Source organism: Hydra viridissima, unplaced genomic scaffold, assembly GCF_058129835.1.
Source record: "Hydra viridissima isolate aposymbiotic clone 2 unplaced genomic scaffold, HvirCarnegie_v1 scaffold_1, whole genome shotgun sequence".
NCBI lineage: Eukaryota > Metazoa > Cnidaria > Hydrozoa > Anthoathecata > Hydridae > Hydra > Hydra viridissima.
In genome coordinates, this window is record NW_028324300.1 from 17,300,255 (window position 1) to 17,323,777 (window position 23,523).

A 23,523-nucleotide genomic window follows, 5' to 3' on the forward strand; every position below is an offset into this window, starting at 1 on the left:
GAGCAAATGGTCAGGATTTTCGAAGGGTGACTCAACGGTTTGAAGGCCCATATACTTTGGCATTGTTTCTTGATGATGTCATATGGATAGAAAAAGATTTTGTGGTAAAATGCAATAAATTTAAAGGGAGTCAGGTCACCAGATTAATTGCCTCGCCATCAAGTGACAGCATCATCTCAGTTTACAATGGGGTTCTCAAACCTGAGAGTATAAAACATACTTATTACGTGTTTTTAAGTTTATTTTTTAAAATTTTTTTGATCTAGTCAAATAAATTTGTTCTTTCAATTTAGTTCTCAATGCAAATATTTATTGCGGCTATCTTGCCTTCGCATAATCAACTATATAGTTGTGCTTGCCCTCTGGTATTGAGTTATTGTCTGATAGTTTCACTTTCAACGCTTCTGGTGGAGTTTCTATATTTTTATTTAAATAAAAACATAATTAAAATAGAAACATAATTAAAGGTTTAACATAACTTATGATAAAAAAAGAATTTATAAAAAGCTTAAGTTTTTGTTTTTACTTTATAAAGATAACTATTTTTTTAAAAAGAACTTTGATCTGAACAGTCCTACTATGAAATATTTTTATTTCTGTTCATAATACTTGTGCTCACAATTATATTTGTAATAAAATTTTTGGGAAAATAAACATGCAATACATAACTTGGTTGGATTAGTAGTTGCGACTTTCTTGAGGTGAATTTTGTTCTCTACAAAACTTGTATTTTGAAGGTTTTAAGTCTAAATAATTTTTTTTTAACATTTTTAAGAAAAGAGAAAAAAGAAATTTTTCTTTGTGGTAAAACTATCTAGAACTGTAAAACTCTGTAGAACTTATTTTCCAAAGGTGACGTTTTAGCTGGTGAACATATTTTGAGTTGCTACTCTAACTTTTAATAAATATTCTAAATTTATTTATCAGAAATTAAAGTAACAAATCAAAATATGTTCAACAACAAGTTTTACTAAAATATATTAATAAATTAAAATGAACGTAACAGTATATCTATCAAAAAGGCAAGTATAAACACCATTTTTTTCTACTAAATACTCTTTATGTTTAATAATTTTTTTTGTTTCTTTACCAGATGCATTCAAATGTAAAGAGGATTTCTCATTAAATCACTGGATTTTTTAAGATAAGAAAGGAAAGGAAAAAGTCCTCACGTTTTTTTCTGTAAGCTACACCAATTAATTGTTTTTTTTGGTTCAAATGATTTTTCATCCCCCTGGAATGTATGAAATGGTGTGATTATTTTATTTAGATGTAAGAATGGATATGCAGGTTTGCCCTTGTCAAAACGTTGTCAAATGGGATCTTTAACCATTGTATGAGAATTGTTCATTAGGCAAGTTCCAAAGGCTTTTTTTTTCCAAAAAATGCTAAATTTGGAATTTTTCCTGAAGAAAACTATTAAAATCAAAGTCAAAAAAATCAGATTGAGTTGATTCATTCAAAAGATCAGATCGAGTTGTTCAAAATCTTTCTTTAAGTTGACATTGTTTTATAGCAATTATAAATCAGTAATTTTCTGAATTCAATGTTATCAAATACTCTGGTTAATTGTGTTTTCTTTTTTTGCAGCGCGCTATAGATGTGTATTCTGGTATTGTAAAAATGGTGGGATATGTAAAGAGCGTGATGACTTCAACAAAGTAGGAAAGATTTTGAAAAATGTTTTGCTTTACTAATGCACATTTACTGTTGTTAGTATTATTATTGTTAAAATAGTTTTTTTAATTGTAAATTTTTATATAAAAGTTGTACAAAGATTGCGATGATTATACTTTTAATGTAAAATGTCCGAGGGATTATGATGGTGAAAGATGTACCTCCTATATTGGAGCCTATCTAACTAACAATCCATCAACAAAAGCTGTTCAAGGTAATCTTTTCTCCCCTCTTATTTAAAGAAATCTTTAGTCTCATAAAATCTTAATGTCATTAATGTTTTTACAAGACTATTTTCCTGCTCTACAAAAATGAATTGTTTTTAATAAATTATATTAAGTAATAAAGTCCATAAAATAATTGGCACTGCACCAATCAGAATTTGATTGTCTCCTCTTTATATCACAAATTGACTTATTTGTTCTAACAAATTCTTGTTGAAAAAAAAAAGACAAAAAACAAATGAATAAACATTTGTTTTTATTTTCGTTTTTTTTTTTTCTAGATATAAAATGAAATAACATAAGAAGCAAAATATGTGTTGTTATAAAAAAAACAAAATTGTTATAAAAAAAAGAAAAAATGAATAACAAATGAGTAAACATTTTCTTTTTTTTTTTTTTATATATATATACAGTAGCGTGCAAAAGTTTAGAAACACCTTTTTTTTTCAGTTTTTAACGCATAACTTTTCACAAACTTTCTCAAATAACCTGTAATTTTTACCAAATGTGCTCTATATTATAACAATTCAAAATCAATCTCACAAAATTTTTAAAACTCACCGGTTAATTAATTCTTATTGTTTTTTTGAAAAGTCTTCCGTGCAAAAGTTTAGAAACAGCTGAATTTGGATTATTATTTATTTCTATAAAGCTGAAATATTTACTAAAACTTTCAAAATTTACAATTTTTTAATAAAATAGTTTCAATAAAAAAGTTTGTATTTGGTGCATATCAATTTGGCTTTAAAACAGCATCACAGCAACAAGGCATCGAATCAACTAAATTTATGAGAACTTCCTTAGGAATATTATACCAACATTCTTTAATCAAACCAAATAAATTGTCTTTGTTGGTTGGTTTTCTACCAACTAATTGCCTGTCAATGTTCTCCCAAAGATGCTCAATGGGATTGAGATCTGGGCTCTGTGAAGGTCATTGAAGAACGTTGACTTTTTTTGATTGAAAATATTCCTTAACAGATCTGTCACAATGCATTGGGTCATTATCTTGTTGAAAGATCTAATTGCGATTCATTTTTTCCTTTGCATGGGGCAGCATAATGTCCTTCATTATGTCTAAATAAATTCTCCCATAATACCTTCTATGCGTTGAATGGGACCCAGGTTGTCATGACTAAAACACCCCCAAACCATAACATTTCCTCCTCCATGTTTAACAGTAGTTAACTGATATTTTGGATTGAATCTGTCTCCTATTGGACGTCTGACATATCTAATTCTGTCACTACTAAATAGCATAAACTTTGATTCATCGGAGAAAAGGACTTTTGATCAATCATTAACTGTGCAACTGAGATGATCTCTCGCAAATTTTATTCTGGTTCTTAAATTTCTCACAGATATAAGAGATTTCTTAACTGGACGGCGTCCATACAGATTATTTTGTCATAATCGACGTTTAGTTGTATCAATGCTACAGTTTGTGCCATGAAACTGATGCATAATTGAATTAAGTTTGACAGCAGTCATGCAAGGCTTATTCTTGCAAAACCTTACTAATAAACTATCAGCCTTTTTAGTTGTAACTTTAGGTCTTCCAGAGCGAGGCTTGCTTTCAATAGTTTTGCGCTGACAAAACCTTTTCATAATGTGACATATTCCTGGTTTAGAAACATTGTAAAGTTCAGAAATCCTTTTGTAAGTCAATTTTTTCCCCACAGCTTTTATAATTAATTTCTCGATTTCATCTGAAACTTCCTTAGCCTTTCCCATGCTTTTAAAATATCACTACGTAATTGAATTATAAAACTTCACTAATAATTTCTCAATTAATTTTAATTCATTGCTTTTGAAATATCTCAAGTTAATTCAAATAATAAATTTCAGAAAGAGTTTGACCTTTTGTAATGCTTTTGTTTACAAAAACCTGATATAATTGCAGGTTATTATACTGCTTCTAAACTTTTGCACACAAGCCTTTTCAAAAAAACAATAAAAATTAATTTTAAAAATTTTGTGAAATGTATTTTGAATTGTTATAAAATAGAACACATTCGGTAAAAATTTCAGGTTATTTGAGAAAGTTTGTGAAAAGTTATGCGTTAAAAACTAAAAAAAGAAGGTGTTTCTAAACTTTTGCACGCTACTGTAGATATAAAAAGAAATGGCATAAGAGGCAAAATATGTGATTTCGAAATTTTTTTTTTCTTCTAAAAAAGTTTAGTTTACCATTGATTATCACTATTGTTGCAGCTGTTTTGGTTTGTATTCTCATTTTCGTAGGTTTGCAGATGCGTCGGTATTTCAGCCGAAGGTAAGTTTTTTTTGTTTTTTTTTGTGATTTCACACTTTCACCCTCTTCTTTTACAGCAATTATGAACATTTGAATTAAAGAAAAGTTTTAGTCAGTTTGAATTTTATCGGAATGCGCACTAACTTCAGCTTTCAATATCGCTTTACTGTTTATTTTTTTAAAAATACTTATGCTCAATTAGGTAACCCAGTTTCAATAGTTGCAGCTGCAACTAGCGACAGATTTCTCATTCTGTTGCAAAGCATGGTATGATTTCTCAATTACAATTATAATGCAATCATTTTATGTAGAATGGAATTTCGTAGTACAATTAGCAGTTTATACAAAGAGGCTATACATTGCAATATTTAAAACTTAAGCCAATTTTGTAAAGCTATGCATTAGCCCAAAAACCAAGACCTTATGCTAGATTTTTTTAAATGAGTTCATGAAGCCCGAATGTTTCAAAGAAAATAATTTATGAATTTTTGTTGTTTTAAAACTAGATACCAGTCATACCATTATCACCTATCTATCAATTAGAGCTATAACATTTTTCAACATGTTCTATGTTCTTGCAATATTTTGTATTCTATTTATTCTAAGAAGCTACTTGGTGTATCCATACTGGCACTTTCCTCAATATTCACTTAAAATACTAAATGACTGTTTGCTGTGTCCATTGAGCTTAAGCGATGACAATAAAAGTAAAATATCAAAATGATAAAGTGTCAGATCTATAAAATGTTGTTTAAAAAATTGTTTCTTAAACTAATATTTTTAATTCTTAGTTGATGTTATTTGAGCTTATGCTTAGCATAAACATATTTCAACAAATTAATTTACGCCGTGAACAAGAGACACCACCAACTTATACCGCTATTCACGAAAGTTTAAACGATTACAGAATTTTAAGATCTAATCTTCGGTTTCTCTTGAATAAAAATCTAACGGAAATAGATATCAAAATAATTTTTTTTTCCAATTTGGTAAATAGGTTATTTGTTAATAGAATAAAAAAAAGTAGGTTTCGACTCATCACTGTTTACTCAGAAATTTCATTAAAAGGAAGGTGATACAAATTAAGAGGTGTCACAAAAGTTTAAACGATTTTATTTAGGATCAATTATTTGCTAATTAATTGATAAATCCGGTGCGAATATTTTTTTTATTTCTAAATAAAGTTAAAATGATTAGTTTATAATCAAAAAGTACATCACAACACCATCAGGCAGCTTTTAATTCATTGAATATCAACTTGAAATATTGTAAATTTCAAATTAATTTCAATTGCTTGCAAATGGGTCGAAAATCAGTTTCTGGTGAAATTAAGTGGCAAGTTATTGGCATGGCTGATGATGTGTATACAGAGTATGAAAATGCACATCCCTACCGGGGCATCCACCTCTCTCTGATTGGTGATGAAAACCAACCAATCAGAGAGAGGTGGATGCCCCTGTAGGAATGTTCATTTTCACACTCTGTATACAGAAATGTGAATAGAGAATTGCTGAAAAATAAATACATCTGAAACAGCATCCATTACAGAAAATAAAAAAATATGCGTATAACAAATATATGTATAAAATATATGCGGACGCGTTAGTAAAATAATGAAAGAAACACCGTTTAAAAACGTAATAAAATACCGTGTAAAATAATGAAAAAAATACCGTTTAAAATATAACTAGTTCCCAGTCTACAAATATACTAAACCGCGCAGTTTTATAAATAAAGAAAAATAAAATGAACAACAAAGTTACCTTCCTTCGACGCCATTTTGGAAAAAATTTGAGTAGAGCTTCGCCGTCTGATCTCCTTTGGGGTTTTCGCCCAAATGAGAGTTTAACGAATGCACTGGTATATATAGAGAAAACGACCCTTAAGTAAACAAACGACGGCCCTTAAGTAAACAAACCTTTGCGGGGGTCCTCCAACCGACCAATCAGATTGCAGAGAAAAGTAAACAAAAAAACCAACCGACTAATCAGATTGCAGAGAAAAGTAAACAAAAAACCAACAGACCAATCAGATTGCAGAGAAAAGTAAACAAAAGAAAAAACCGGGGGTAATATACAAATAAAACGGGTGTAATGAACAAATTATTATTCAATTGACAAGTTGTTAGTTGACAAAATCCAATTGACAAAATTTAATTGACAAACAAAAATTTCCGTATTCGTCAAAATGTTCCTTTCCGTATTCGTCAAAAAGTTTTTCTTCAATATCGACAAGGGTTTTATAATCGCTGTATTTTGCAATATAAACGTCTTCGTTTTTTCACAAATTGATAAATATCAAACGATTTCCACAGTCATCGTTTTCGATTTCTGTTAGAGCAGATGAAAAAAAAACAGCGTGTTCAAGTGATAACCAATAACGATCCAATTTAACTTCATTTGAAAGTCGATCGATATCGATATCGAGAAACGATGGTTTACAGTTTGTTCGATCTTTTGAAAAATGGATAACACGAACCATTTTTTTTTTATATTTTTAACTGTAATGAACAAATTATTATTCATACAAATGTGTTGTTGCTGGAAGAGTTGGAGTTATATCACAATATAAACATAAAGTTAGAGAATGTACAAAATATAGAATTATGAATTATTCAATTGTCAAACAAAAATCATGTGATGAATACATATTCTTCCTTTCCGTATTCGTCGAATTCGAAACGTTCCTCCAGAATGTCTTCTTCAATATCGACAAGGTTTTTATGATCGTTGTTTGTAATATAAACGTGTTCGTTTTTTGACAAAATGATAAATATTGAACGATCTCCACAGGGTTTGTGATCGATTTCAATTTTAGCACCAGACGAAAACGAAACAGCGTGTTCTGGCGTTAACCAATAACGATCCAACTCATCATCATTTGGAAGTTGATCGATATCGAGAAACGTTGGTTTGCAGTTTGTTCGATTTTTTGAAAAATAGATAACACGAACCATTTTTTTTATATTTTTTTTAAATTTTTTTTTCTAAAAATGTTAAAGGTGTTAATTATTTTAATATAGTCGAGTGAAATTGATGAAAAACACAGCGTTAAAAAGAGATAAAGTAACGATGCTAAACAATAAATAATGTTATATATAATGTATAACGTAACAGTTAAAAAATAAAATAATTAAAGAAAATAAAATGAGCGGGAGAAGATATATGCCTCCTTATCCTTATCGTGGAAACGGATTAAATAAGAGAAAGAGATCAACAAAAAGAACAACAAAGAGAAAACGACAGAGAGGAGGAGGTGAATTAACCAACAAGGCTGTTGAAATATTGTCTCCTCTTCCATTGGCGTTTACTGAAAGTGCGAGTAGATATTTGGTGAAGAAAGCTCTTGACAAATTATCACCTAGTAAGAAAAAGTTTGTTGTGTTACCAAGTTCGACAAACGTTTCATCGATCGATCCATATCGATATGACAATTGAAAATCCATTTAGGAGATTAAGAAGATGGTGGAAAAAAAGAAAAGAGAAAAAACGGATTAAGAGAATAAAACCTGTTCATTATGAATATTGGTTTATAAAAGAATAATATTTACAATACAGTTTGATTGTCGATGAAATTTTGTATTCGTTTAAACGATGCCGAATTTGTGATAGAATCAAATCTATTTTCGATTTGTTCTGATACACCCCATAGATAAGCGCAACATCTTAATCGAATGATAAAATCAGTAATGTTTGCTGCGGTTTGAAGAAAAAAAGCGATGGCACTTTTGATTTCTCTTTCACCGATGTTCGTGTTTTGATCGTTGTTTGCTTCGTATAAAAGTTTATTTATTTCATTAAACGGAACTAGATTTTCTTTGTCGAGCGAAAGGAGAAACAAATAATGATGTTTGTATTTCCATACATCTTCCCATTCGTTGGTGTTGAAAGGATTAAATCGATCATAACAGTGGTTGCATTTTTTTCTACAGTTCATCTAAATATGATAATTAAAACCGTTTAAATACGAATAAAAATAATTATATCTATTTTTGTATACGAAATCAATAACAATGAAATGGAGAATACCTAGAAAAAAAGTTGTATTAAACAAATAATTGACGTAATAAAACAAAATAAAATAGCTAGTTTGATTGCGATTTTTATTATTGTTTTTTTTTGCTTTATACTTTGGAAAAGAAAAAGCACAACAGCTTCAATTAGCTATCGATTGGATTGCTACAGTTTCACCTAATTACAGCAATAACAACAGTCGTATAAAACCAACACCATTTACAACAAAAAAAACAGCGTTTTATCAACGTTGTTGTCTTAACAATGAGACGAGTTTAATAAATGCGAATTGAATAACGATAGATCGATCAGGGAATCGTTGACATCATCGTTTTGGTGAACTACTCGATGTTTACGTTCGCAACTGCTGCATAAATGAATACGACAACTGTCACAAGTTGACGAGTAAACAGAGCTTTTTTCCATGTATATTTCACAAAGCAGATTGTAAAACTTGTTTTTTTGTGTGCGTAATGCTCGTGTAATCTTTTTTTCATTTTCTTCCATTTTTTTAAATAGGACATGGCTATTTTGTTGCTCTTACGTAATGATTCCTTCAAATTGTCTTCATTTTTCCGAGAATCGATATAGTGTTCAATCTTTCTACTTAATTTGTAAAACGTATCGACTGCGTCTTTTGATCTTCGTTCGACAGCCGTTTTATAATCTTCATCTTTATCGTCACTTATTGAAAAAGTGCCATGGATAAAACAAAAGCATTACTTACAAATCATTTGGATTTCTTTCAAAACATCTACTTCACCCATCAGCGTGAGAGATTTTTCAATCACAGATATAAAGTCGGAAGGATTTTGTAAAACCAACTTTTTTAGCAGCTCTTGCATTTTAAGCTGATCACCCTGTTCATTGAGATCGATATAATCAATGACAGCTTTATCAAAAGCTGCATCACGTGCAAATCTTTTCCACTCCGGAGAGATGTTGTCAACCAAAATACATTTTATTTTTGTATCCATTATGAACTTTTCTAAAACAATGACAGATTTGGTGCACTTAGTTTCTTACAAATCGGTCATTCATTTTGTAAAGTCGATTTTTCATCTTATTACTAATGTTCGTATCTTTAAAGCTATTTCATATCCCACCGTTGTTAAAACACCCTAGTTAAAAAATATTTGTAATATAGATAAGACTGAAATAAACTTTATTTTTCCAAGAGGTTACCTCATTAGCATGACTGGTAATAAAGATATGAAGCGTAAAAAAGCGAAAATAAAAATTGAGGTGGGGGTTTTGGTTTAAAGTAGAAGTTGGTTAGAAACGTAAACTCAGAGAAAATGCAAATTTAATTGGTTCATTACCAAATAGAAAATAATAAGACAATCGTTTCGATTCAAAAGAAAAGTCTTTGTTGACCAAATGATGGCGAACAATGATAATGATTCCAATGAATGAAGAAGAGTTGATAAAATACAACAGTATAAAGTATTAAATGTATAGCTAAATGATGTTTTGGTAATTTTGATATGCACTCAATGTATAAGAAAAGTGTTAATGACAAAATAGTTGCATAATCGTTAAAAATAAAAGTATAGAGGGAATGCGGTGGTGGCGAAAGCTATTCTTAAGCATTGAGAATACCAACGATGATCATTTAAATGGCTTTATTTTTTGGTACTTTATTATTAGTGTTGACGAAGAAGATAATGGAGTACTGAATGTATCTTTTTGAGGAAATAACGAAGAAAGTAAACATTATTGCTGTAAGTTTGTTTAAAAATCTATATTTGAATCTGAGTCAATCATAGAGATCTTTAAACAAGAATTCCATACTTACCGGTTCACTTCTTTTTTTACTTTTTGCTACGTATCTTTAAAAAAGTATGCAAAATCAGTTTAAATCAATCGGTATTATTTAATAACTCATCACAGGTTTATATAATAACTTTGCAATTACACTCATTGAGCTCATGCTACTAAACAAATAATTGCGCTGATGTTTGTTTAAAGTCAGTGAGATAACACCATGATAGAAGATATGGAAAATGTCATAAACTGATCGGTTGAGAAATACTCATCACTAATTTTTATTTTTGTGATAGTAAAATGTTCTGATAATGTAAATTTGCTGATAATTTAAATTTACTAATTAAATCTTTTGTTGTAAATAAGTTCATAAACTTAAAAAATAAAAAAATAAAAAATGAAATTATGGATAAAATTATTAGAGAATCCAATACCGGTGTATCGGGATACCAAAAACAGGGATTTCGGTCGATTTTGTCTAGTTTCGAATACCGGTTTAAAAGGCTTATATTCCAAAGACTTATATATACAGTGCTATCAAAAGTTTTTCAACTTTCTTTTAAATGTCAAAAAACATTAAAGTTTGATGATTGGAGCTCCAATAATAATTTATGTGGAGTGAGCACGAATAGTTGTATGGAAGAAGATATTTTTCACTGAATACTTTGATTATTTCATGATTGAAAGACAATCCAAAACCAGTTATAAATATCGTTTACGGGCACATTTAGCAGCCATTGTATTAGTTTGCAATTTTTGATAAACATCTTGGTTTCTATATTTTCCTAAAATCCTAGACCACGCACGTTATATCACGTTACGACCACGCAATTTTTGGCCTTGAGCTTCGACTTGAATTTTTAACATGTTATTGTTCTTTAAATAATTTAACATTTTGTATTCATAATCTTTTATCTCATTTTTGTTGAGATTAGATTGAGATCCATTAAAAACCCAACCCACGCGATGATTTGTATAATAGAATATTAGAAGTTCTTTAGCATTAAAAGTAGATTGTCCAATGGGATTGAGAGTAATACTCTTACCAACAGTCAGTGAAGTTCCTAAGATGATAAAGATTTATTCTTTATTTCATCTGCAATTCAACTGGAGTTGATGATTTTAATATACAATTTTTGTGTTTTGCATTTGTAGTAAATAATTGACAATCAATAAATCAACTCTAAAAATGCGATATTACATTTCTGAATGGCATTTTTCAAGGTCTTTTTCCACCCTTAATGGTTTATTACAGTAACATCAGAAAGGTTACTGTACGTGAGGTTACAGAAGGTGAGGTTACATTACGTGAGGATACAGTACGTGAGGTTACAGTACGCGAGGTTACAGTACGTGAGGTTACAGTACGTGAGGTTGCAGTACGTGGGGTTACAGTACGTGAGCAAAACTGCGTAAACTATGAATATTTTTTGTTCATTTTTTTTTGTTTAAAAAATTTTAAAAGTATTTATGACAATTTAAAATGGCAAAAAATTCGCTTTTGATATTCGTTTACAAATTGAAAAAAATGACCACCGAATTTATCTTCAAATAACCAATCCTGTATCCATTCACTCGGGCAGACATTGGAAATCTTTTCTTGTCTGTGTTATGGGTCGGTTCTCAATCCTCACAGGTATTGGCTCACTAATTTTAGCTTTACATCATTCTGAACCATTCTGGGTCACGAACTGCTGCATTGTGACATTTGCATTATCTTCAACATCATACACCAGCAGTTGCATTTAAATCCACAAATGTTTAAACTGAACTAAAAACTTATTATCTCTTTGTTACTAAAAACAACAAAATTGTGCAAAGGTGGGGAAAAAGATGATTTAAAAACTATCGAATTTGATTTTTTCTTTGTTTTAAGTTTTTGATTCGACATATATCATGATTTTTAATTTTTCCTAAAAGTTGATCTTTCTGATCCAATTTTCTTTTGTAAAGATTTTTTAAACTTTATGGTGAGTAAGTTTCGATATTTAAATTGTTAAGTAAAAAAAAAAAGTTTTGCGCTTCATTTTTGAAAGTTTTCATTTGAAAGAGGTTTAAGGTTTTACGCAACAAAAGAAAGCCTTTTATTTCTAATAAGTGAATTTGCTGTAATGTTTATAAATGTTTAAAAGCAAATTTATTTTAAAGGTGCTCACCTTTGTTCCACTAATTTTTCTTAACGTGACTGTATTGAATTTCACCAGTTGTTTTAAGGCGGTAGACTACAAAAAAGAGAGTTCATGAAAAATTTAAAAAACGTGTGGCAAATGTGCAGAAAAGTAATCCACTGAGAAAAAAAACTTTTTTTTAGCTAAAATGATTTTGGTAAACTTTATATAAAATTTATTAAAGCGAAAAAGCAATGAATAAAACCCTAAGTTTTGATGTTTTCTAAACGCATTATATTTAGTTTCACAAAGTTATTTTAAAATAAATTTTGCAAACCAGTTGATGATGTTATCTGACTGTAAATCTAAATAAAAAATAAAGAATCAAAGATAATAAAAAACGAAGAATAACGAATAAAAACCTATGAGATTTCAACGTTATTTGGAACATTTCCTGAGAAATTTTCAGAATTCAATAAAAAGATACCATGTTTAGGAATTTAGATAAAAAAATATCAGGAAATTTACGTTCGAAAAAATACCAAAATAAGTATCAAAATACAAGTAAAAAACATTTAAAAACCGAAAATTGTCATTATATATATATATATATATATATATATATATATATATATATATATATATATATATATATATATATATATATATATATATATATATATATATATATATATATATATATATATATATACACACACACACACATGGTGTCCAAAAGTTCAAGTAAGAAATTGATAAATCTTAAGAAAACTGAAAACTGAAATGATAAATCTTAAGAAAACTCCATCAATGTTTAAACTTAAATATAATTCTGAATTACTGAAACATTCAAGAACAATCTCAAGACTTCTGAAACATGAGCGAACCTGTTTGGATAAAGAAAAAAAGTTAACAAAAAAGACATTGCAGCAGGTCCTGGTAGAAAGAATAAGGACTAGGAAGATCTTAGTGAGAGAAGCAAAAAACTGAAGTAATCAATCAATTGAATTTTAACCAATTCAAAAATTAGATCACTCACATAAATACTATATATCATTTAGTTTAAGGTTGTCTAGATGGCTGAACATCTTGTGATTTATAAAGCACTGGCATTGGCTTTAATAAGAAAAATCTCTGGAGATCCTACCAAGGAAGACTTTGTTGTTGTCAAGAAAAATGCTATAAATCCTGGCAAATTTAAAACCATGGAGTTTAGTTTTCGCTCAAAAATAAAGATTGAAGATGTCTGGAGCTTTAAAATTCAGTGTGATCTTTTTGATGAACTGTATCAAATTATCAGAAATTCATCTAGAGACTCTCTGATACAAATGTTGGTGAGGCCCAAGTTAATGAGCAATCTTTTCAAACAGCTTTGTTCTATTTAAACTGATCATCATGAAGGAAACAGCATGGTTGTATAAGAAGCCCTCTAGTACACAGACCCCTGAGAGTGGGAACTAGTTTGAAGGTTTACATTACTTTAAACATCTCCAATATCAAAAAGAAACAAAAGAGTTGATCAGAAGACGAAGATGATCTAAGATTTTCTTTAGAAGATTAAAGATGATGATTTAAGATTTCATCAGAAGATGAGCATCTTAAAGCTAAAATGAATAGAATGGTCGAGTTTAAGGTATAGTTAGAAATAGCAGACGGCAAACCTGATACAACCGAAACTTTTAAGTTCAAACTGTTAATAGATTGAACAATGTTTAATGGTAAAGTGGTGAATGCTCTCACTTACACTCCATCCTCCCAATCATGCAATGTTTGTGGATTTAACAATCTGATCAGATGAAAACTTGTCAATGAAAAGGCTTCATTTTTGTGACTTTCTATTCTGCATTGCTGGCTCAGATCTTTTGAGTATATGTTACATTTGGGATACAACTACCACACTACCTGATACGCTGGTAAAGATTGTAGGTAACCATATCACCTATTGCATTGTCACCCTACCGTGACACTGCAATAGGTAATTTGGTAAGCTACTGTACCTATAATAGATATGGTGTTTGCTTTTTTAAGTTATATGAATTGTTTGCTTTTTTTTATTAGACAAATTTACATGGAACTTACTGTATAAAAGGAAGAAATGAAGTAGAAGAAGTAGGTGAAATAGAAGTTACCTGATTTTGGTTTGTTTATATCAACTTCTAAGGTTAATAAGATGTTTTGTTTTTTTTTAAAAAAAAAAAGGAATAGTTCTTTTTAATATGAAATTAATAGGTTTTTTTTACATGAAATTAATAGGCTAAGGCTATATTATTTGTAATTATCTTGCAATTATGTATATCTGGTACTTAATAGAGTTGCTTGTGATGGATAACAGTTTTGAAAGGGTAAAATTGAGTTCCTTTTACAGTTTTCTTTTACAGATCAAATAAAGTTTGCAATGAACATTTTTTTAATTAAAATTTAACAAATAAAACGTTAGATTAACAATTAAAATATTACTGTACAGTAGAACTGAAATCAATATTCGGGTACCATACCCAAAACAATTATACTAGCGGGACTGTAACTAAAAAGTTTGTAATACAAATTTATCACTAAAGCATGCCATTCACGATTGTCCACTGAAAACTGCATGACGTCTCGTTCCAGTTCCCTTGGTGGTGCAAATAGACAAACAATATCAGACAGAAAACAACAAATTGTGTTCCATTAACGTCAGATGGGAAAAACTGTTATTCTGCGCTATTGTTTGAGAAATGATTCATCAACATGAGGTTTTTTTGATACACTTTTGAGGTTTTTTTGATACACTTTTACGAGGCACAAACTGCATATTTTGTGCCTTTGTTCTTATTCACTTGAATCCGGATTCACCCCATTTTTCAATAAAGTTAAAGCCTTTTTACTTTTATAAAACAGAGATTTGCTAAATAAATCTTTTAACGTAAAAACAAATACACTCTAAGAATATTTATTTTACCACTGATGACGTAAAATATTTTTGACATATCTGTTATTAAATAAATAAATGATATTCAACACAATTTCTCAGAACTGAGGTTTTTAGTCTAATACTCTGGATATAAAAATCACCGACATATTTGCACTTTTATAGAGGTTCTAAGAATTCACCTTAGTGTTCGAAATTACACCATTTGATGGTATGCATATAAATAAAAAAAATCGTACTTTCAAAAAAAAAAAACTCATAAGTTTAAAAATAGCATCTAAAAGATGAGTTGTCCGTCAAATATTTGAATTTTTTTTTACTTGATATTAAGTATTGTTTTAAAACCTGTTTGTGAATTGTTGAATAAACTGATCATCGAACCTTTTTATACTTTGAAGATTGATCAAATGATGTATAAAATTAACTGCAAAAAAAAAAAAAAAATGAATGACGCTTACAAGTGTTCAATAATTTTTTTTTGCCGTCAGATTTATGCGTCATTTGATCACAATATAATAACACAATATAATAACGAATATATAATTCCAAGGAGGAGTTGGTCACCAGAATCAAGAAAGAATTCAAGGCCTTGTCAAATAAAGCACTAATCAATAGCTGTATACACACAGAAATATATTTATTTATATATACATACATATATATATATATATATATATATATATATATATATATATATATATATATTAGGGTAGGCCACAGTCCCACATATATTTTTCAAATATCAATTTTTCTAGTAGCTGCATAAAGTATCGTTCCTTTTACTATAAAAATCATTTTTTGTTATGAAAGTGTTTATGTAGCTCATCTCTAAGTTCTGCCGAATTTCATTTTAAGTTTCAGTTATATGAATAAATCCAAAACACATAACTTCCATTACTTCTGTTCCGTTTTTTAATTTGTTCGGCATAATATTTACTAATGACGGCATATTTCTATTGTATTTCATGTAAACAAACAATACACGCGACGCATTCTTGTTTATTTAAAAATAATGTAAGCAACATAATCTACTGCAGCATGAAGCAGTGTTTTATCTATTTTAACTAATTCGTTGTATTTTGATTCGAATTATTCTTTTTTTTCTAAATATTTTGCATAAGTAACAGCCGCTAAATCATAAAGTTTACGTACAAAAAGAAATGTAATTAAAATTCTTTTTTATATAATTAAATACCATGAAATTTTACGATACTTAAAGATTTTTGATTTAAAATAAAATAACTTGTTATTTTCAAACAACATAGTTAGCTTAGATGAGTTTAAAGATAATTTAAAAAACAAGGTTAATAAAAAAAACGAAGAAGCACGTAGCATAACACTATTTATTGTTTAAAAAACTATATATTTTTTAAGAAAGCAACTAAATTTATTAATTCTATAATTATATTCATCTTTCCATTCGTTTTTAAGAAATGAAGATGTTTTACGTTTTATTATTTTTCTAGCAGTCATAAAATTTAATTCATTTTAACATTTTAACATGGCATCGCATACACAAAAAAGAGAAGAGAATTTGTCTGTAAAAAATAATTTGACTGAGTCAATTAAAAAGAAACACTCAAAAGTATTGAAATCGACAAATGAAATATGGTTGGTTGGATATCCGCTGTCAGATATTAATACCAGTTCTCTGCCTACTACTAGAGATGTCTACAGATTTTTTAGGTTTATACTATTTAAAGATTTTTATAACTTAAATTTTTGATTTCCAAAAATAACTTTATTTTTCAATTTGAAAACAAACTTAGATTCATCTTCTCTTTTGCTTGTTAAGGTATCAATTAAAAATGATGAACAGTTCGATTCAAGTGTTTTCTAAATGTACAAAAGAATTAGGTACTAAAAGCAACATTTCAAAATTAAAATTAGCTGCAAAATTAACAATGAAAACCGTTAAAGTTTTTTGGGATAAAGCTGATATTCCTTGCAAGCAGGAAAAGTATATTATTGAAAGTATTATTAAGTTACATGATAAATGGAGAAGTCTTGCAAAGTCTAAACATAAATGTTTTTGAAAAAAAGATTTACTTATTCAAGGCTTTAGAAAAATAATGGATAATTTTTTTGATATTAGTTCTCCGAATTGGAAAGAATATGTTAAAAAAACCAGATCAAATTTAAATGCAGAAGAAGATATTCTCTGGTTTTCAACACTCAAAAGTGGAGTAAAAACCGGAGGACTAGGTGGAAAAGATACTTTGTTAAAATTGAGTGTCAAAAGAAAAATAGAGAAGGAGGAAAAAGAAAAATTAAGAATCGGTAAAAAAAAGAAAAGAAAATTAAATGATAAAGAAATTGATTTCAGCGTTTATAAAAGTGATAGTGACTGAAGAATCATTTTTTGCTGCATCTCAGATTCTCAGAGCTCTTCTAAAATTGATTATGAAGTTAACAATTTTGAATCTTCTGCAGGTGTAATGGAAAATGTTGTATCAGATAATATCAATTTAATTTTGCCAAGAAACTTTGTTTGTCATCCAATGATAACAGCAACTGCTGATAGATCTAAACTATCAAACGCACAGCTTATGATGAATGTTTCAGCAATCCTGGTTCTAGGTTACTTTTTGATTGATATTTAAATCACTAATCAGTTTCATAAGTTTTTTATTAGTGTGATTAGTTGATAAGAAAAATTATATTCTGTATTTTTTAGGTGGGGTTAAAGCTAATGATGTAGATATTTCACTAAACACAATTAGAAGAGCACGTAAGCAAAATAGACAAATTATGGAAAGAAATATAATGGCAGAATTTTAAAAAAAAGTTAGATTAGATTATTTAACTCTTCATTGGGATGGGAAACTTATGAAGCAAATATCTGGTAAAAAGTTTGACTATTTAACTGTTTTAGTGGTTTTTTCGAAACTGCGAGGAAGGTAAAATTTTATCTATTAAACCTATTCCGTCAGGCACAGGTCATTCTATATGTAAAGGAATCATAGAAGATTTAGAAAAATGGGATCTTAAAGATAATATTGTTGCCCAAGTTTTCGATACAACGGCTTGTAATACTGGAGTAAGAAACGGAGCGGCAACTCTTCTTGAAGAATGCAAATCTATAAAAACGCTTCTCTGGCTTGCATGTCGTCATCATGTTTTAGAATTAATCCTAGGGTCGTTTTGGAAAGCTTTATTTCAAAAAGAGACATCATCTAATGAGAATATAGAGTTTAATAATTTTCATAAAGAATGGCTTCACTCTAAAAAAATTCCTCTCAAACTTTCAAATAGATCCCTTGATCTTGAAAATTCATTCTTAAAACAAAAAGCAAATAAAACTCGCAATTTCTTAGAGAAATTTTATATCTTATTGCACTCTAAGCATCACCCAAGAGACGATTACAAAGAGGCTGCAGAACTAGCAATTTTTTCTATTAGGTGGAGAAGAGCCCAAGAAATGGCAAACATGTGGTGCTCACCATCATGCAAGATGGATGGCGCATTTGCTGTATGCACCAAAGATGTTAATATTTAAAAAAGATTTACCCAAATCTGATTTAAAAAACCTTAAAATCTTTTTGACTTTTAGCTCAGCCATTTACATTAAAGCTTGGTTAGAAGCGTCAAAGGCTTTCGATGCACCAATTTATGATATAGAATTATTTAATGATCTAGAAGCACTTAAAGGTATACCAAACTTTGGTATACCTGCTGAAAAAGCCCAATAGTTTTAAGCAGACACTCTTGGTATCTAACCGAGCAGGTGTCTGTATTAAGTTTATTTTCAAATAAACTTTCTCTAAATGATAAAGATAAAATTAAAAAAAAAATGCTAGAATACGGAAAGCCACTTGGTATCAATTGCGGTAAACCAACTTTTCCAGTGATTAGAAAAAATTCCGATATTTTATCTTATATTGGAAACAAGTCTTGGTTGATTTTTCATAATTTAAAAGATGATGGAAAATGGCTTAAAATTCCTTCTTCAGAATGGGACGACAATGCCTATTATTTGAAAATGAAGATGTTTATTAAAACTCTAAAAGTGATTAATGACGCAGTCGAGAGAGGAATTAAGTTGTGTTCTGATTATCTCCAAATACTTACAAAGGTAAACCGTAAAATTAGTTGAGAAAAATTATGAATAAAAATCTAAATAATCAAACAAATCTACTTTTAGAATAAATTATAGATAAATAATATTTCTTATCTTTAGGACGAGGCTGTACGAAACGAAGTTTTTAACGTGGTTGAAAATCACAAAAAAGTTGTAGGCAATTTTAATAAAAAGCAATTATTCGTTGATTTAGCTGAGTATAAATAATAACCACTTTTTCATTAGCTTTTCTGTTTTTAATTAGACCCCAAAAAAATTCCAAATAAAACAACTCTTCTGTAATCCAGGCAATATATGATTTAAAAAGGGGTTATAAAAGCAGTTATTACTTGTATTGTGGTAAACCCCTCCCTATATGGGGGAGGGGTATTGAAAGTGTCACCAAATATCACATGGAAAGGGTGGTTAGCTACAATGTGACGTGAAAAAAACCTTTTAATTACAATTCTTATTATTGTGGAATCAGTAAATTTTTAGCAAAAAATTACTTAGAGATATATCTTTTTTAACAATAATAGGACTGCGCATAAAAGAGGGGGCGGGGGAGGAGTTGATAAACAAGTAACACAAAATTATACATGGGGGAAGTCCAAAAAGGTTCAAAAACGTGTTGCCTATTAAATGAACAGCCTCAAATAACAAATATTTCCTATAGATATAAAAATTTTAATCTTTTTTCACTTTCCTACAAAATCCTTATTTTGACATATTTTAGACTAAAAATGAAAATAATCAAATCAAATTCGGCAGCACTCAATGGTATTTTTTTCCAAATTTTTTTTTATAGTTTGTATTCATATGTGAAAAGGATTACGTTTTTTTGCAGACATGTTAAATTTTCAAAATTTTTTGTTTTTGGCCTACCCTAATATATATATATATATATATATATATATATATATATATATATATATATATATATATATATATATATATATATATATATATTAGGGGTGTCCAAAAAAAAAATTCTTGAATTAAATGTTACACAGTTTTAAATATTGTTTCTTTGATTGTAAAAAACCTCTGTGCAAAATCATAGGTGTTTTGGATAATATTTAGAGGTTGCTCAAGGAAAATAAAAATTTACTGTGCTAAAAGCATTCGCCGCATCAACAATATTTAAAAAAATTGAGTTATAGCTATGATATACAATTAATCATTTTTAAAAAATTCTTTAAATGAGGCAAATAACATTCAAATGTTGCACTATTTACAAGATCAGAAGTTTAGTCTGTAGCAACAGTGGCATATGTCATCAAGGTGCTTTTGCGGCAATCTGGAATGCGTTTTCTGCTGTCCTCAACAACTTGTATTAGTTTCTACATTTCAGATTTAGTTTTTGTGATGGATTGATTAAATATGCCCGTAAGAGCAACAGAACGCTCAGCAGTGTCATTGATAACTTTCACAGATTTAACAATTGCTTTAGTATAACGAAATTCAGCAATTTCCTACCAGGTCTTTGAATCGGTTCCATATAAAATGGTTACATCGAGACCAAGTGACTGCAAAGGAGCAGTTGATGATGATGTAACAAGCTCATGAAGTTGCTTCTTTTCAAACTTGATTAATTCTGCTGCTGGACACTTTTTACCCCTGACACTTCAATCAGCTCCACTTTGAATCATAGCTTCAACAATCAACTTTTTTTCTGTCACAAACCCTGTCAAAAAATAATGAAAGTGGAATGATTTCTGACCCAAGGTACCAATTGTGATTTTGAAGCTTCTTCATAGCAACATTTGAAATGACCTTGTTGATCTCAGAATATTGTTTAATTCTTGTGAAGAGCATCAGGTCATTTGCTGGAGCATCACTTGCAATTGGACAGGCAATCCATGCTGGTACATAGATATGAGCAGCAACGATACAAATTTCGCACAAGCTGTTCTGTTCTTTCATAGTCAGCTTGAATTCATTTCTTAAGAGGTATATCTTCATACAATAGATGACTTTAGTCATCCATCTAGCCATGTGATAAGCTCCCGGCATGCGAAAGCAATACTTCTTGGTGGCATAGTCTGATAACGGAAAACCCAAAATTAAAAGGCACAGCTCGATCATCTCTTTGTAGTCTTCTTTTGGTAAGTACGAAGAGTCATCTGATGAGAAAGGCTGCAGAAAGCAGCCAGCCTCTGATCTAAGTTGCTAAAGCTGTTGTTAAGCAAGATGGGCGTTATCTAATGGAGCATAATTGGCTTGGTTTATGCTTGGCCAACACTTCTAAAATTGTTCAAATAGAGCTATGTTGGACCCACTGCTGGGTCCAAGCAAAACTGAGTATATTTCCCCAATAATTACTTCATGCATATGGTGACGGCAAGCAAAGTAGAGAAGATTTTTCTCCATCAACTTCTCTAGCAAGATGCACGCACCATTTTTGGAACCCGTGTTTGACGCTGTTGTGTCAAAACACATACCGGCAATATAATTTGCAACATTCCATATGGTGAGTAACTGGAAGGTTGCTTTTGCTTGTGCCAGTCCAGTGCCAGATGATATCTTTACAATACCCAGTATTTTCTCCACATTACAACCAGTCACATCAATAGCAACTCTATGAACATCGGACTTTGGATTTTCATAGTTGGTGCTGTCTCTCATCATCTAACTATCCCAGTGGACGACCATATGTTGTTTTTCACTTGACATAAATTTCTGTCGAATATGATTTTTAGTTGATGAACTGTGCATGATGCGTTTGCGGCGGACTGTTGATCTTGATAATGGTGTACTTTGGAGGTCCTCTCCACTTGCTCTAGCAATTGCAGCTGCCAATATAGTGAATTTTGGTCAGATAAATTGATTCGATTAAGTGTGTATGATACATCTGGAGAAAACAAAACTTCATTGAGAATATGTGGCTTTTTATTTTTAGGAATTTGCTCACAGTCAGTTGATTGGCTTACTAGTTTTTTGTGATAAACCGGAATTTCTATTTCATAATCATCATTGTCATCAGGAATGTCACTGACTTCTGTTGCTTTTCTATCACTATCACAATCAAGACTAAAGTGGCTACAGCTAGGGGTAAGGGCAGCATTTGCTTTTTGTCTTGTCTCTCCTCATTATGTTTTGTTTTTGTTTCTGCTTGTTGACGCTCTGCTGTTCGCTTTTCTTGTTGAGATAATTTTACATCTTCTCCAGCCATCTTCATCATACGAGCATTCTTTTGGTCTTCCAGAAATATTTTATCTTCATCAATTTTAATTAGCTTGTTTGCATCCTTGTGTGAAATGTCAAACAGTAAATCTAATTTGATACTAAAATGTTTCTCTCTAGCAATCTGTGACTTACTAGCTATTCCTTTATTCTTTTTAATTAAATTATATTCATCAATACATGCTTTAACTTTTGATACAATATGAGGCTGGTAAGTCATTGGAATTCTGGCTTTTTTCCAGATGTGAGCTAAACCATTAGATGTTGCTTTTGCACTGGCTGGAACTGTTTGTTTCAATGCTTTGTGATAGTGGAAAAACGTCCTTAACACATCAACCATCGTTGGAAGGACATTGTTTAGTAGGTTCTTCTCAGTTCGATTACGTGTCAAAGGAAAATTTGAAGAACTTATCTTTTCACTCATTTTCAGCAACAAGCTAAAATTAAATGATACCAAATTAAACTCAACTTGAGAAATTAAATATTAATTTGCAATCATAATTTAAAATATGTGATCAATATTTCAATATGAATGTGATGAAATCATAAGTATTACAAAACTACAAACACTAAAGTAAGTTAAGTCACCTAATAATATTTAGCACTAAAAAACAAGATATTGGCATAACAGCTATAATTATTATTTTACAGGATTAAAATAAATAAGAACCTCAAAATTTTAAAATATTTCAGTTGTTGAGCAAAAATTTACAATTAATGAAAATGTTTTTCAATCAAAAACATCAGATGACACGATGGCTGCTTGTAACATGACCAAAGAAGTTAGCTCACAAAAGACAATGGTACATCAAATTTGTTTAATATTTTATCTAAATTGAACATGGGAAAAAGTTAGGAAATTATTTAAGGCGTAATGCTGTTATTGTAAAACTAAAAGGCCATTGAGCAACCACTAAACATTAATTTATTTTAATTATCTTTTGCGCAGTAAGTTTTAATGCCAATATAAACTAGTGTGCAATCAGATCAGAGAAAATTTTTTTTGTGAACACCCCTAATATATATATATATATATATATATATATATATATATACTTTTTAATTATGCTTTTAAAATTGCATATATATTACACTTTTTACTGATATGTTTTTAGTAAAGTTGTTAAACATTTTGAAACACGTAAAAATGTTATAAAAATGTTGCTGCGATTTGTTGCCCAAAAAGATACATCTAATTCTGAAAAAGGTACCATGAATGTTGTATCATCATCTTCCGGTCAGCCATTTTAATTGTAGAACCAAGTTGTAGCAATGTAACACTTATGACAGAAGTTGTTGAAATGACTACTGGTGCTACACTTTTTC

The 23,523-nt window shown here is 29.7% G+C and overlaps 1 protein-coding gene and 2 pseudogenes across 1 annotated transcript; 1 reads left to right on the forward strand and 2 right to left on the reverse strand.

Moving 5' to 3' along the window:
- Window positions 1-3,308: 3,308 nt before the first annotated feature.
- Window positions 3,309-3,635, reverse strand: LOC149893652 (uncharacterized). Its single transcript, XM_090072007.1, has one exon. It carries the CDS (start codon window positions 3,633-3,635, stop codon window positions 3,309-3,311), a length of 327 nt encoding a protein of 108 aa, XP_089928133.1.
- A 12,817-nt stretch (window positions 3,636-16,452) lies between these two features.
- Window positions 16,453-18,643, forward strand: LOC149893653 (uncharacterized; annotated as a pseudogene).
- Window positions 18,644-20,215: 1,572 nt separating this feature from the next.
- Window positions 20,216-22,621, reverse strand: LOC149893654 (uncharacterized; annotated as a pseudogene).
- Between the last annotated feature and the right edge of the window lie 902 nt (window positions 22,622-23,523).